Source organism: Trachypithecus francoisi, unplaced genomic scaffold (assembly GCF_009764315.1).
Source record: "Trachypithecus francoisi isolate TF-2019V2 unplaced genomic scaffold, Tfra_2.0 Lachesis_group8, whole genome shotgun sequence".
Taxonomy (NCBI): Eukaryota; Metazoa; Chordata; class Mammalia; order Primates; family Cercopithecidae; genus Trachypithecus; species Trachypithecus francoisi.
Genome location: NW_022681473.1, coordinates 73,231,308 through 73,247,129, shown reverse-complemented (window position 1 = coordinate 73,247,129; position 15,822 = coordinate 73,231,308). Strand labels below are relative to the sequence as shown.

The window sequence follows — 15,822 nt, the reverse complement described above, 5'->3', positions numbered from 1 at the left end:
ACCTGGTTCCCAGTGTTTTAAAAACAAGAACTTTCGAGCTGGGCACAATGGCTCCCTCCTGTAATCCCAGCACTTTGGGAGGCAGAGGCAGGTGGATCGCCTGAGGTCAGGAGTTCAAGACCAGCCTGGCCAACATAGTGAAACCCCATTTCTACTAAAAATACAAAAATTAGCTGGGTGTGGTGGCGGATACCTGTAATCCCAGCTACTAGGGAGGCTGAGGCAGGAGAATCGCTTGAACCTGGGAGGCAGAGGTTGCAGTGAGCTGAGACTGTGCTACTACACTCCAGCCTGGATGACAAGAGTGAAATTCTATCTCAAAAAATAAAAAATAAATAAATAAATAAAACCCAAGAACTTTCTTCCTGGATTACCATATGTGAAGTTAGATGTCTTATTTTTTACTTCATTCAGAATATAGAAAGTGTCAATGTCTTAGCAGTTTGTAAATATCTTAAATCAGGTAATATTAAGTAATCTTTCTGTCAATAACCAAGAAATGAGCTATGTTTCATCCTAAAAGAACATCCACGTAGGAAAAACAATCAAAACAGTGTACATTTTGACAGTGGTTTATATTTGGTATACAATACAATAATTAATATATTCTGAGGATTATTTTTAAATATCTAAATCATCTTTCAGTAGTAATTTATTTTTAAGACGTAGTGTCATATGAATAATATTGATGTGTTTTGGAAATCTTTCTACAAGATAGTTTTGTTCAAATGAGACAACAAAATGTACTAAAATCTACTCTAAGTGACTTAGTGTTTTAGGAAATATACAACTGATCAGTTTGTTTATATTTCTTCCTATTTATGTTCCTTATAAATAGTGGCTTACGGTATTCTCAATATGAATAGCCCTGTATGGTAAAATCTCAATTTACCAGAGATTTGGGGAATGATTGGGTTTTCCTATTAAGGGCTTTGAAGGTTGGGAGGTTAACTAAACTTCCTTCTGAAATCTTTATTATTTCCTCGGTGTCTACAATATCTGAATTTCTGCTGCTGCCAAAGTAAGTAAATATAGAGACTGTGAGGCCAGTTTTCTTTTCTAACTAGGGAGCTCTCAGTCTGAAAATTGATCAATGCCTAGCTCAGTGCCTGGCTCAGAGTAGGCACCCATAAAATATTGGTTAAATAGATGAGTGATTCATTGTCCAGGACTACAGACAGACATGTAGAAAGTGCAAAGACTGTGATGCATTTGTTACTGATCCAGGATATCCATTGAAAGCATTTTTAAAAATCATGAATGTAACTTTGCTAATGTGAATTTTCTGCTTTTTCTTACTAATGAAAAATGATATGAAGCTTCCTGATGAGTTGTCTGCTACTGATTTGAGCCTCCAATGTGTGAGTGATGATTGTTCTTCACCATCCGGGAAATGATTTCTAATTCTGGATGTTTGCTTTTGTTATAGCTATTGTCCAAGGAGATACTTTAGAAGATATATATAACCAATGCAAGCTTGTTATTGAAGAGCAATCTGGGCCTTTCATCTGGATTCCCTCAAAGGAAAAGTTATAAATTAGCTACTGCGCCTCTGACAACGACAGAAGAGCATTTAGAAGAACAAAATATATATAACATACTACTTGGAGGCTTTTATGTTTTTGTTGCATTTATGTTTTTGCAGTCAATGTGAATTCTTATGAATGTACAACACAAACTGTATGAAGCCATGAAGGAAACAGAGGGGCCAAAGGGTGGGACAGAAAAGACATTGCAGTATGAAGGAAGGCTTTGGTTTGCTCAAAGTGCCAGGTGTAGGGATGAACCTCTGACGGGCTTTCTGCCCAAGAGATGAGAGCCTCCTCACCCCAGCTGATGTCCAGAGCTGATTTAGCTGCAGAGCTCTCTGTGTCTTTTGCTTTAAAGAAAAATTGCCAGCACTCGAACCTCACCAACCTTCCCATTACCCACATCTGTAATTGGTACACTTCGAATTTTATAACTATGCACATCTTTTGATTTCTTAACAAGCAAATGAAAGAAAGAAGGAAAAAAGAAAGGAGTCCCTTTGGAGACGACATACTATCAGGGAAGGATAAGTGTGTAGTTTTTTGACTGGCATCTGCAAAGACAAGCATTTCATAAAATTTGCAAGTGTATGGAGGACTAACCTCACTGACAGGAGGGAATTCCACCTGGAATTAGCTTTATGATTGTTGATTGCCTATTTTGCCATTTATAAACTGAAAGAAGGCACTAAAGATGAGAATAATTTATACAATAAAAATATATTAAATGTATAGAAACAAATTTCTATAGGTTAAAAAAGTTTTGTGAAATATTTTGTAAAGACTAATATTGAAAGACTAAATGTATGCAACATCAGCAGATGATCAAATTCAAGAACTGAAAGTTGCACTCTCCCTTTTGTTGCCAATGATCCATTAAGAGCATCTGAGTTCCTTTCAAGTCTGACAAAGACTTCTTCCTCACTCACCTACCTTCCACATTAATGATACTCTCTCATGGAGCACATCCCTCAATGAGTTGCCCTCATGGATATTTTTGGAAAATATTTGGTTAATGCATTTTTTTATGCTGATGGCTTTTCAGAGACAAACTTATGCAAATGATCTAAAGGGAAGTTTTTGCTTTTCTCTAGTTAAATAACCTGAGCCTGCCATGCAAATAGTTGAATAACTTTGTTCCTAGTTACTGACATACAATTCTTAAAGGACCATTTAGCATTTTGGCCAACAATGAGTAATTAGGATTAGTACTTTTTTGTTTTACAGAGTGAGAGTTTTGTAACATCCAGAGATGGTATTAGAGCCAACGGGAGATCTGTTCCTAGATGCACTATTTCTTTGAGGAAGAGAGAGAAGAGAAGTGTCTGGTTGGGGGTGAGGGGTGCAGACTTTTTTGTTTCTATGTACAGGGCAAAGTGATAGAGTCACAAGGAAAGACAAGTAATGACTTTGAGCTCAACCAATTGAACTGCCTTTCTTGGAGCTGCACCTGGACCAAGTTTATTTTTTAACAATTATAATAATGATGATTTAAAAAAAAGAAACCTCCCAAAGCCTATAAACTGAACTAGAAGAGTTAGTTTCCCACTTTAGAGTGGATGGCGACATCAGCATTGCTTTTGCCCATGGTATTTAGAGAGAGACTTTTCAGTGATAATAACCACTCTACTCTGGGTTCTGTGCATGCCCAGACTAAGCCCCATCGCCTTATTTCTGGGGTACATCCAGACCTGGCAGGGATTCTGCCACACTGTGCAGCAAACCAGCATGTAGGCTGGGTAGGAGAGCAAGAAATAGAGCCATCAGTGTGATGGGGCTTCTTCACAGTAAGAACATCGGAGCTTAGAATGAGAGTCTCTTTCCAAAAACAGGCATTGTTCATCTTAAACTAAACATCATTGTCTGCCTGGCTGCAGTCAGCAAAACAAACACAGAAATGCAAAATTATGCATCTTCCCATAGTCTTGAGGCTTCCTTTGCCAATGGAAGGGCTAGCAATGCATTTTCCCTCTCATGAAAGTTAAATTTCCAGAGACTTCCTTAGATTGCTCAAAATGTTAAAGATATGTCCATGTCTGCAATTCGCCAGTTTCAGGTCAAGGCCGACTTTCATCAATATTGCTCCCAGAAGTTTTCTGCCACCAGAATGCCATTCCTGATCCCAGCTCTATTTTTAGGCCACCATGATAACTTCTTTGGTTTCTCAACTGAGCATGCAACCATTTATTTAAAAGACCGTCATTAATGAGTAGATGTTTTTGCGGGTCGTGTGATGTGCTTTCCATTTACTAGTATTGCTGTGGCTGAGTACAATCAAATTGAACCACCAACCCTTGGTTTTGTAGTAATATAACTATTTATTTTCCTAGTGTAGATGCTTTCAGATTAGAATTGGCATTTGCACTGATTTTTTATGTAGATTTATATAATTATATAGATACATATATATTTGCTTGAAGAATCACCAAGCAAATTGGTGAGAGGGTCTTTTCCTATAGAATTTACACCTCCATTTGTTGTGTTGTCTTGCACTTCCCAATGTTGATGTCTCTATGGCTCCAATGAACTGGTGTATTTTGCAGCAAATCTGATGACTTGTATGGAAATGGCATGAAAGTTACCCAGATTACATCTGGTGCAAATGCACTCGGAGCCTGGGGCCAGACTGGTGCTAACACTGCAAACTTTGTCCAGAGCTCTCTCCAACCTGAAGGCTTGCTGGGGGTGCAATGTCACCTTCACACATGCTGGGCCCTTTCAGAAAAGTGCCAGATCGTGTAACTGGTGCTATTTTTCATGCTCTGGTACAATGTGTAGCACCACGGGGCTCTCAGCTTTACCAAAATCAAAATTCCATTTGTCAGCTAAGTGCAGAGGCATTTGTTTTTTGCTCTCCTCCCACAGAATTGTTGGCCATTTATTTGCAGGCCTTTTGCGGATTTCTTGGCCGTTTATTTACAGGCCTTTTCTCCCAGCCCCAAATTCTTGGGTTGGCTCTGTCTGCTTGAAGAGCCTGTCTTCACAAAGCCGCACTCAGGTGCCTCTGTGCGCTGTCTTAGATCCTACTGCCAGCCCTTCAGGACTCCGAGCCAGGAAAGAACTCTCCAACCTCTGGCTCATTCTTTTCCTTGCTCTCCTCCTTCTTCTATTTCTGACTAATTCCATCTCTCTCTCTCTCTCTCTTTTTTTTTTTTTTGTTCCTCTCCTTTTCCTATTCTTCCTTCCCACCATCTCTGAGTTGCTGACTTTCTCCTATAATCCTTCTCTATTCCCTTTCTCTTTCTGTCTACCTCTCCTTCAGTCTCTGTTTCTTTGCCCTTCTTATTCCTCTTCTGTCCTTTCTCCTCTCCTCGCATCTCTGATCATCTTCTCCCGCACATCCCTGTATTGATTTTTCTGTCCTCTAAAGGGCTCATGGCTGATTCAGACAGCAAGTCCGTGCACTGGACTAATGACACAAATACTTTAGGTCGCCGTTTCACCTACTCAGCCCAGAAAGCAAAGCTGAGCGTGAGGCCCTGACCTGGAGCCTGCTCCAGCCCGCCTCCCGGATCCAGCCTGCACCGTTGCCCTGGCAGCGATGATGCATGTGCTGTGGGCCCTGCCGGCGCCTGAGTGCCTCTGCCTGAACGCTGCTCCTAAGCGAGCCCACTCCCAGCACTACCGCATGGCTCTGAGGACACTTCCTTTCAATAAAGGCAGACTCTGGCCCCAATTATTCTGATAGCAAACCTCTTCCTCCTCATTGAAGCCATGCCATCACCTTGGTTTGGAGAGAGACATTTTTTCCCATTCATAAGCTTTCTTTTTCCCATTTTCATGTGAAGCCCCTTCTGCTTTTCAGCTGGTGATTGCTCTGGTGAGACTGAATGGACTTGCTGGTGAAATGAAATCTCTTCTTTCCTGTCTTGGTCCTGCCTAAATTCCTACAAATATATTTAAGCCAAGGACTCAGGCTAATTCCTAAGTTGATCACATTAATTTGTCACTCCTGGGGGGAAAAGATCAATTCCCTTGAAGCATGTGGAGTACCTCCTGTGACAGCTGACTTGCCAGGGGACTCCCTACAGCATTCTGTGATATACATTTTACTTCTGTGTATGTATGGTATATATGGTATGTATACCATGTACACACATGTTACATTGAGTATGAATGACTGTGGTTGGAAACCCACACACACACTCAAGTCTGTAAATATCCTTCCTCACTGAAACCTGTGCTTTGGAAATCATTTCTTGTACAGCTGTGCAGTTTCTTGTAACAGCTGAGGACAAAGCTAAGACAGGCGGACAATTTAGACAAAGATCATCTAAAGAGTACAGTATCTCCCTAGCAACTCATGAGGACAGACAACCAAGTGGCAAGGTTGACTCCCAATGGGATGGCAGACTTTTCTTCTCTCCTTTTTGAGTTTGTGTTTCCTAAGTGTTTCTTAACTTCTGAGTGCACCAGGCTGTACCCGTTAGATCCTTTCAATATGATAGTTTTGTGCTTCTCTCTGACAGGATGTTTCTCCATCGAGCCGTAGTGCAGGATGGGAGGGAGGTGGGAATACTCCTTGCCTGGGCTGGAGTTTACAGAGACACTGCACAGCTTACACTCCTGTTAAGTGTAAATATTCAACACTTCCATTCCATTTGTGTAAAAAATAAAGCACACACGATTATAAAATCAAGATGTATATTTCATACTCAGTGTGTCTGTGCATATTTATTGCGTTTCTAGTTGTCAGCGGTGGGTGGCCCCACTGTAAAAATGCCTGATAGTGTTTATAAACATGTCATGGTTTTATTATAAGATATAAACATTAAAACATTTTATACTTTATAGCAAATGATTTTCTCCCAAAGCATAATTTGTCTTATTTCATAAGGAATAGAATCATTCATGTCTATTTTTATCAATTTTTGTCTCTGATTCCAGAGCTAAAATGCAATGAGGATGGGTATGCCCTGAGTAGTACTGGCACTGCTGAGAGGAAGTGAAAAAGCTGTTTTTGCATATTCTTAAATATTTGGTTACCATCTTGCCTGCTTTTAATCAGGATTTTTCCAAAAGTGAACAATGTATTAAAAGATAGATTTTTAAAGATGCTCACAGCTATGTGAGGGGAAAAATCAATTTCCCAGTGTCAAACTGTGGGATTCCAGAAGATATTAAGAATACAGAAAAATAATTTTTTTCTTATCTGAAACATTATGCAAAGAAAGGCATAAACTGGGGAGGAGGTATCATTGTCTTATACACATTGTAGCTCCAAAGATTTGTCTGTATCAAAAATGTCAGGTTTGGGAATCTGGATCTGCCAGATAATGTTCTAAATTGTTCACCTCAGGTTAAATACATGCCTTGTTATATTGACATTCAGCCTTGTCATATTGACATTTAGCCAGGTTTGACAGCTGGAGAACCAAAACAAATTCTGCTCACGAGAGGGGTGAAATTTTGCATCAAAGCAATTGCTTTGGATTATGCTTTGTTTCATGATAAACTATCATGTAATTGAATTAGCCATTCGGGAAGCCAGACTAGTTGTTCATGCTGTCCTGGCCATCAGGAATCTGCCAGGTGTCCTAAAGCTGTCCTTGGTGCTGGGTAGTGAACAGAGACTCTCAGACATGGTATAAGAAGACATTGAGGCTGCAAGACCAGTGTGGACCTCAAATTTTGACAATTATGCAATTTTCAACATTTGCACAGTCTCGCCTGGTTTAATATTAACGGTGACACTGTACACAAAGACAGATTCACTTCAATAATGGATGTGTTCATAAGGAAAGAAGCCAAAAGAGCATTCAACTTTTCTGTGTCCTGTTTCATGTCTGCAAAACAGTTTTTAAATCATGATCATGCTAGAAGTCTCAAAGACTGTGGCCGACACATCTCTGAACCTAAGAGCGGCTAGTTATGAACCTGTGATCTCTGTAGATACTCTGAGGCCATACACGCAGTGACAGAATTTAAAAGCCTCACCAAGGCACAAAGCTAGGGAACATCTGTACAGGGAACCACAGTGAGACCCATCGTCTTTAAAGTTGTCAAGGGAGGATGTGTTCTATGAATAATAACCCCAATTTCTGTTCTCTGTCACCTTTCCCTTAGGGACATCTCAGAAGGCACCATGGCTATCATTAGACAGATCCCCTTCCCTCTCTAATGTTACAGCCAAAGCATCAAGTCCAGGCCTTGTCCCTAATGCCCCTGAGCACTCTTAGGACAAAGCTAGAAAACTTGGGTAAACTTCGCTAAAGCCTGGGGATAGCAAAAGGGAAATAAAGGATATTCTTATTTATGGTATGAGCTTAGTGCTCAGCCCCTGGCTTGCTGACATGAGAGACAGAGGCTACCTTTCCCCAGCCACCCAGGCATCCCTCAAGCATAGCTAGACCATTTGTCAGACCCTTCCCTCTGTTGCAGCACACCTGAGAGGCGCTGTATCCATGCTTGACTCAGCACCTGCTACGTTAGGTGCCTGCTGTCTCCATCACAGGCTGGAATACAAATGGAAGTGCCTCAGTGTGGCTTTGATTACTCCTTAATTGTAAACTTCAAAGGACAAATGATCTACAACATGCTTCACATCTCGGTATAAGGCATCAGTAGAACCTCACTGGTCTAAACGGTTCAAAGCCCAAAAAGCAAGGTCCATGAGAGACACTAGTTCTCTCCCACCCCTTTAAGGCCTGTCTTTCCAGTTCTGGGTCCCTGTCTTGTGTGGACGATTGAATTAGGTAACATCTCCTCTTCAAGACTTCGGAAGGATGAGCTGTGTGAATTTTGAGCAGCAGAAAACTAACATCCATACCATGAGCCAAACATACAGAACAGGTTTCATTCCATCAAAATATAATTGACTATTTCAATCTGAAAGAAGAGGAAAGGAAGAAAAATACCTTCTTTTCAGCAGGCATTAAAAATTTCAAATTCTTATAGCTCTACATAGCAAATTACAGTGAACAGTTTCTTAGTAACAGAATTAGTCTCTCAGAGAACAGTTGATTTCTCTAACAAAATTGTGAAACCAACAAGCTAAAAGGTTGGATCCTAATTGGATTGTTGGATTTTTGTGAGCCACACCTGTGTCTCTGATATTCTTAGTAACCTTTCAGCAGAAGTTATGCATGCACCATTCTCCGTCATCTGGCACTTCTGGTATGAATAACCCTTGTGGTGAGGAACTCTCTCCTCTTGGTTTCCCGACTGGTTTCTTATAACATCACTCATCCTAATTTACTTGAGCCAACAAATTGGGCATCCAGTCTGCAGTCCTTTTTCTCAACATTTGGAGAAGCACTCTTGACCATCTGAAATTCTTCAGAGTAAAAAGTTATAGAGGCTGGCCGGGCATGGTGACTCACACCTGTAATCCCAGCACTTTGGTAGGCCGAGGTGGATCACCTGAGATCAGGAGTTCAAGACCAGCCTGACCAGCATGGAGAAACCTTGTCTCTACTAAAAATACAAAATTAGCTGGGTGTGGTGCTACGTGGGAGGTTGAGGCAGGAGAATTGCTTGAACCCAGGAGGCGGAGGTTGTGGTGAGGTGAGATCGTGTCATTGCACTCCAGCCTGGGCAACAAGAGTAAAACCTGGTGTCAGAAAAAAACAAAAAAAGTTACAGAGGCTGGGTTCAAGACCAGCCTGGCCAACATGTAAAACCCCATCTCTACTAAAAATACAAAAATTAGCTAGGCGTGGTGGAGGGCACCTGTAATCCCAACTACCCAGGAGGCTGAGGCAGAAGAATCGCTTGAACCTGAGAGGCAGAGATTGCAGTGAACCCAGATCGTGCCACTGCACTCTAGCCTGTGTGACAGAGCAAGACGCCGTCTCAAACAAACAAAAAAAGGTTACAGAAAATGTGCCATATATGAAACTGGGTTCAATTAATTCATTAAAATTTGGGGTATTTACCCAACACTTTATGCAAAGAAAGACTGATATGCTTAATTAAAATTACCCCACAAGGAAAACAGTTCCAAAAAATTGGCTTTTTAAATTATTTATTTATCTAGTTATTATTCCTTATACATTTGGTCAGCAAACAATAAACACTTGCTTGGAGCCAGGCTCTATTAAGATGGTGAAGTAGAAAATGAAATAAACGCTCAGAGCACTCTCTGTCTTTTCAAGGAATGTGAGCCTAGTGGCAGAAACCTATTTTTAAAAGATAGTTAAAACACAGATGCTCTAAAACAGACCAGTGAGTACATAAAGACTCCGAACAAGCGACCTTCACATCCAGGAATCAGATGTGCGCCTGCTCATTTGCCCATTGCTCACACCCTGGGAAGAGCTTGTATGGCAAAACTAAGTCTCTTCTGTGGTGTTCCTCAATCTGTCAACCTCCTGATATCACTACCCAATCCCACTGGCCATTTGAATGGTCTACCAATACCAGTTGGGATCCCACCCCCCACCCCATCCCTGGGGGAGAGGTGAAGATGACAGGTTAGCACAGACTAACTTGCCAGGTGAACAAAGGGTGGTAGGCAAGGTAGGCAGAAGATATGGGGAGGTTAGTCGTTCAGAACCACCATTCCTAACAAGTGGCAAGAATGATCAGGAAGCAAGAAACAACTTGGGGAATTGGTCAGGATGAAGGACAATCCAGGTATTCATAGGAGAAACTAGAGCAACGGAGAGTTTCTGTTTTCTTTGCAGTACACAGACTATTTGATGCATCAAAGATCTACTTCAAAGTAAAATGGTGCAATGAGGCCTTCTTTTCTGATATAATTTCAAGCATTATGCACATACTTAGAATCATAAGCAGTGTTTTATTCCCTTGGAAGGGGTAGTTTCCTGATGGATGCTTCAATCAAAACATGCAATAAGAACTAAAGGGGAGGTTAAACTCAACTTTCAACTTTATGAGATAAATATGTTCCTATTTCATTAGCCCAGGAAACATCTTAAGAAGACTTAGAAAGAGGGGTGGTTGAAAGAGAAAAATTGATGTATTGAGCCTATAAATTGCCTTGATATTTTTCCGAATAACTTCTCAGTTGTTTAGGGTCAGACATGACCTTGACGTTGAAACCCATAGATAATCTCCAAATCCATTTTTAGTTAATCACCTTACTCCCTGAAACGTCCAGAGTTTCAGACAAAGGTCAACACTGTCAGAAATGTGGCTCAGCCCTTTCCTGGAGTGAGGGATCAATGCACAGGGATAACTTACTGACAGTAAAAGGAAATGAGACTGAATAGTACAACAACCCCCTGGGCTACCATCACTGAAATTATGCATTTCACCCAATAATCTGAAGCAAGTCCACAAGAAGAGACTTCTAGTGCAGTCCCTAATTGCTGGTTTGCCTGGCTCTCTTATCATATTATAGTGTGGTGAACAACGAAAGCATGTTCTGTGTGTCCTGGGACAGGAACCTTCTGGTTTGTAATTATGTTCCATTGGAAACAGAGCATCACAGAGCACGGGCAAGAGTTCGGCCTTGGTGCCAGCCTACCTGGGGAGCCTGCAGAGGGCTATGCCCACGTTCTATGTCCCCTTCCCCTTTGTTAACTGCTCACAGAGCTCTCTGCAGCACTAGAAACATCACCCAGTCCTATGTCTCCATGAATGGACACCTCAAAAGGTGTTCTGGGACCAGAGGCATTAGCATCACCTGGAGCTTGTTACAGTGCAGAATCTTAGGCCCTACCCAGATCTACCGAATCAGAATCTGCATTTTTCACAAGATTCCCCAGTGATTCCATGCGTGTTAAAATCTGTAATACATGATTTACAAAATTCAATCAACTATGAAGAAAAGAGATTGGAGACAAGTATTTATTGATAATCAAGAGAGCCACTAACTTCAATGATGAAAATAAAACGAAACAAAAAAGCAAATAGCAGAAAAGGAGGAAAAGGAATATCTCTGATAGTAAGCAAATAACTTGGTGGCATCATCTTTAAACTTAGAAACCCAGCCAATCTCTGTCAGTTCCAAGGTGGAGAGGGGAGTTGCAAAATTCCATAAAGTACTTAATCAATAGATTTAAACCCAAGACTGGTTATTTCCACTGCACAGACTGAGGAGGCAATCCTTGGCTTGCAATGTGAAGGATGACAAAGTGACAATACAATGTCATGAGTCACAGTACCGACCTAAGAGCAGACCTGGGTTCAAATCCTGACTATAGTCTTTACTAGTCATGTGATCTTGTATAAGGGGCTTAACATCTCCCAAAACAAATTTTCTCACTGAAACATGACACTAACAACAGCACCTGCCTCTCTCACATTCAGAGAGCCGTTGTGAGAAACTCATGGAAACTGGCCTTCTACACAGGAAGCACTCAGCTAGTCTCAGTTGTCATTATCATGGTTACTCACTGATATTCATGACAACCATTTGAAAGAGACAAGGCCATTTACTTCCCCATTTTATTTTATTTTGTTTTTGGAGACAGAATCTCCCTCTGTAGCCCAGGCTAGACTGCACTGGTGTGATCTTGGCTTACTGCAACCTCTACCTCCTGGGGTCAAGCGATTCTTCTGCCTCAGCCTCCCAAGTATCTGGGCTTACAGGCGCACACCACCATACCTGGCTAATTTTTGTATTTTTAGTAGAGACAGGGTTTCACCATGTTGGCCAAGCTGGTCTTGAACTCCTGATCTCAGGTGATCCACCCGCCTCAGCATCCCAAAGTGCTGGGATTACAGGCGTGAGCCACTGTACCTAGCTACTTTCCCATTTTAAAGGCGAATAAATCAGGGCCCAGGAAAGCAATGATGCCCTTACAAGTGCACAGCTGGAGGCAGAGCTGGCCTCATACTCAGGCTTCAGCTTGCCTAGTTCAGTGTTCTTTACTGCTAGCTGGACAGGCTTGGTGAAAGTGAACGAAGGCTCTGGTCTGGAGAGCAGTGACTACCAGCAAAGGGCCAGAAAGCGGGCGTGATGGACAAGTAGACAGCCATTTGCCTACCACCTGAGTCACCTACCCCGACACTCCATATTGAGAATGAGTTACTCTGCCAAAAGCCAACGATAGCATCTGGAAGGACTTCTTGGCAAGCATGAATGCAGGAATTTGCTTGTCAGATGACAGGAGGAACAGAAGGCTTTTAAGAGTGGATGGACTAGTCTCAAAGTAAAGCTACTTAAAAGCACTGTGTCAGCCTTATGTGACAATGGGGGAGGGGGAGAGAGAGGTGGAAGAAAAAGGAATGAAAAGAAGTTACCAAGAACGTTCTCTGTGCTGGGCACAGAACTTTGGGTGTATTATCTCATTTCACCATTGCCACTACTTTGTGATGTGGACATTATCAGCTCCACATAATAAACAGGCTTAGAGAGTTAAACTTATTTATCACATGAGAGATACAAAAAAATGATTCCCATTTATCAGTGATTTTTTCCCCACCATGCCATACTTTTAAATAAACTCACTATTTTAGAATAGTTTTAGATTTACATAAAGATAGCAACAATAGTACAGAGATTTCCCGTATACCCCAAATCCAGTTTCCTCTATTGTTAATATCTTATTACAATTAATAAACCAATGTTGGCATATCATTATTCAGTTTTTTTGGCATTTACATTTTTCCCTTCCAAGGTTCTAACCAGGGAACTATGTGATATTTTGTTGTTATGTCTTCTTAGGCTCCTCTTCATTGTGACACTTTCTCAGTTATTGATGACCTTGACAGTCTTAAGAAGTACCAGTCAGGTATTTCACAGAATGTCTCTCAACTGGAATTTACCTGCTGTTCTTCTCATGAATAGACTGAGGTTACAGGTTTGGGGAAGATAAGTGTCATTCTTACCACATCAAGGGTCCACGACTATTACTGTGGATGCTAACCTTGATCACTTGGCCCAGGTAGTGTTTTTCAAGTTTTTCTTCTGTAAAGTTACTCGTTTTCTCTCTGTTTCATACTGTACTCTTTGGAAAGAAGTCACTGTGTGAAGCCCACATTTAATGAGTAGAGAGTCATGCTTTTCATCCTTGAGTGCTGATATTTTTAGGCTTTGCGTCCCCACCTAAATCTCATCTTGAATTGTAATCCAAATAATCCCCACGTGTCAAGGGAGGGACCAGGTGGAGGTAATTGAATTATGGAGGCGGTTGCCCCATGCTGTTCTCGTGATAGCGAGTGGGTTCTCACGAGATCTGATGGTTTTATAGAGGGCTCTTCCCTCTTCACTTGGCGCTTCTTCCTGCCACCTTGTGAAAAAGGTGTCTTGCTTCCCCTTCGCCTTCCACCATGATTGAAAGATTACTGAGGCCTCCCGAGCTATACTAAACTGTGAGTCAATTAAACCTCTTTCCTTTATAAGTTACTCAGTCTTGGGCAGTTCTTTATAGCGGTAGTAAAGTGGACTAATACAAGTGCAAAGCAGCTACATGAATTATTTGAAAATTTTCTATATGGAAGACTTGTCCATTTGTCTGTATTTATTCAATAATTTGTTTCTATCAACAGGGATTCTTGGATATTTATCTGATAGCTTGTATTATAATCCAGAACTACTTTATTTTGCTATTCAAATTGTTTCAGCTTTGTCCATTGAGAGCTTTTTCAGTTACCTTAGATGCTCCTTTGACCTACTCCCACTATTGTGGATTTTTTTGAGCATTTTCTTAGTTTCTAGTACTACAAGAGGCTCAAGCTCATTTTGTATATTTCTTGCCCAGTCCTACCAATCCTAGAGTCAGCCATTTCTCCAAGGCTCTTTTATTGGAGAATGGTATTAAAAATTAAGATCTGGGGACTGGGTGTGTTCTTTGCTACTGGGACATCATTTCTTTTAGATCCTCTCAGCTGACAGAGTAAGGTAATGAATATGTGTATAGTAACTGGTGGATAATAGAAACATTTATATATGCAACCATCTGTATCTACATTAAGCTAAACATGAGTTTCTACTGATATCTCTAGTCTAATTCATCACCACCTGGAACAATCTAGCCTCTTCCTCTGGCTTGTGTGTAAACTCTTACTCCAACAATGAAAAACCTGATGCCAATCATTTTTCATCTCTTTATTTCTTTCTGACTTAGCAGATCCAGTATAGGACCCTCTGCTTAAGAAAGTCTTGAAGAGGCCAGGCACGCTAGTTCACGCTTGTAATCCCAGCACTTTGGGAGGCTGAGGCAGGTAGATCACGAGGTCAGGAGTTGAAGACCAGCCTGGCCAACATAGTGAAACCCCGTTTCTACTAAAAATACAAAAATTAACTGGGCATGGTGGAACACGCCTCTAATCCCAGCTACTTGGGAGGCTGAGGCAGGAGAATCACTTGAACCCAGGAGGCAAAGATTGCAGTGAGCCAAGATTGCACCACTGCACTCCAGCCTGGCAACAGAGCGAGACTGTCTCAAAAAAAAAAAAAAAAAGTCTTGAAGAGCCTTCAAGTCTCTCACATTCTGGCATTTAATGGTCTCTTGATTATCTCAGGCTCATGCTACTTTTTTCCACACTTGATGGTAAACATCTTCATTGTAATTCTTTAAGGGTTTCACACATCTGAGGCATGGAAAAATAATTAGTGAATAATTGATATAAAGGGAAACAAACCAATTTATGAGGGAGACAATGTTTGTAGTAAAAAAATCCAAAAGTGAAAATTCCTTTGTTTATGTAGCATTTTGAATTGTTACTAAGTCAGCTCACAGTTTGCCTCATAAAGTATCCTACTCATGTGTAGATCCGCTCAGTTAAATGCAGTGGTTTATCCAATAGCCTAGGATTGTCAAACCTCCCTTGCCTCCACGCCCCGTAGTCTCCACAGGTGACGCTTGGGTTCCAGGTGGTTTGCATCACTCCACAGCATCATGAGCTGTGGGGTTAGCTTCTGCTCATCAAATCTGACCTGAGCTCCTGCCTTCCTCCCACTGCCAAAGCACTGGTCCCATCTGTTTTTCTCTGTGCTCTGAATCAACTCCCTTTTGGATAATACTTGGAAAGACTTTAGCAAATAGACAAGATTAACTTATCTGCAGGCAAATTATGAATTGTGTATCATGCTGCTTGTATTGGTTAGGATTATTTAGTGAAAGGTAGAAAACACTCGAAAATGCTAACATAGACTTGCATGTACATTACATTACCTGTACTTCTCCAGTCAGCCAAGTTACCTAACTTTGCTGGCAGCAGGTGGAGAATGGGATGGGCAAAGGCAAAGTTGGATTGTTGAAGAAGAAACGTAAAGAAAGACAATAGCTGCTGAAAGCAAGGCAATAGGTCTGAAACTCTAAAAATTTTTATGTGCATTTAATGTATCAGCTTGATATAGAATTTTCCCTATAGTGTAGATAAGACAGTCATAAAACTAGAGGTAGGAGGCTGGGTGCAGTGGCTCATGCCTGTAATC

General features: G+C 41.2%; 1 protein-coding gene and 1 pseudogene across 11 annotated transcripts in view; both read left to right on the top strand.

Moving 5' to 3' along the window:
- Positions 1–6,327, top strand: part of DLG2 (discs large MAGUK scaffold protein 2) — a 1,315,102-nt gene extending 1,308,775 nt beyond the window's left edge. For all 10 annotated transcript variants that reach the window (XM_033207409.1, XM_033207408.1, XM_033207419.1 and 7 more), the window contains one exon: positions 1,430–6,327. In XM_033207409.1, the coding sequence (XP_033063300.1) occupies positions 1,430–1,536 (107 nt within the window). In that variant the 3' untranslated portion in view covers positions 1,537–6,327. The remainder of the gene's footprint in view (positions 1–1,429) is intronic.
- Positions 4,099–6,327, top strand: LOC117081457 (annotated as a pseudogene). Its single transcript, XR_004436168.1, has one exon. The product of XR_004436168.1 is annotated as an uncharacterized LOC117081457 (transcript).
- Positions 6,328–15,822: the final 9,495 nt, after the last annotated feature.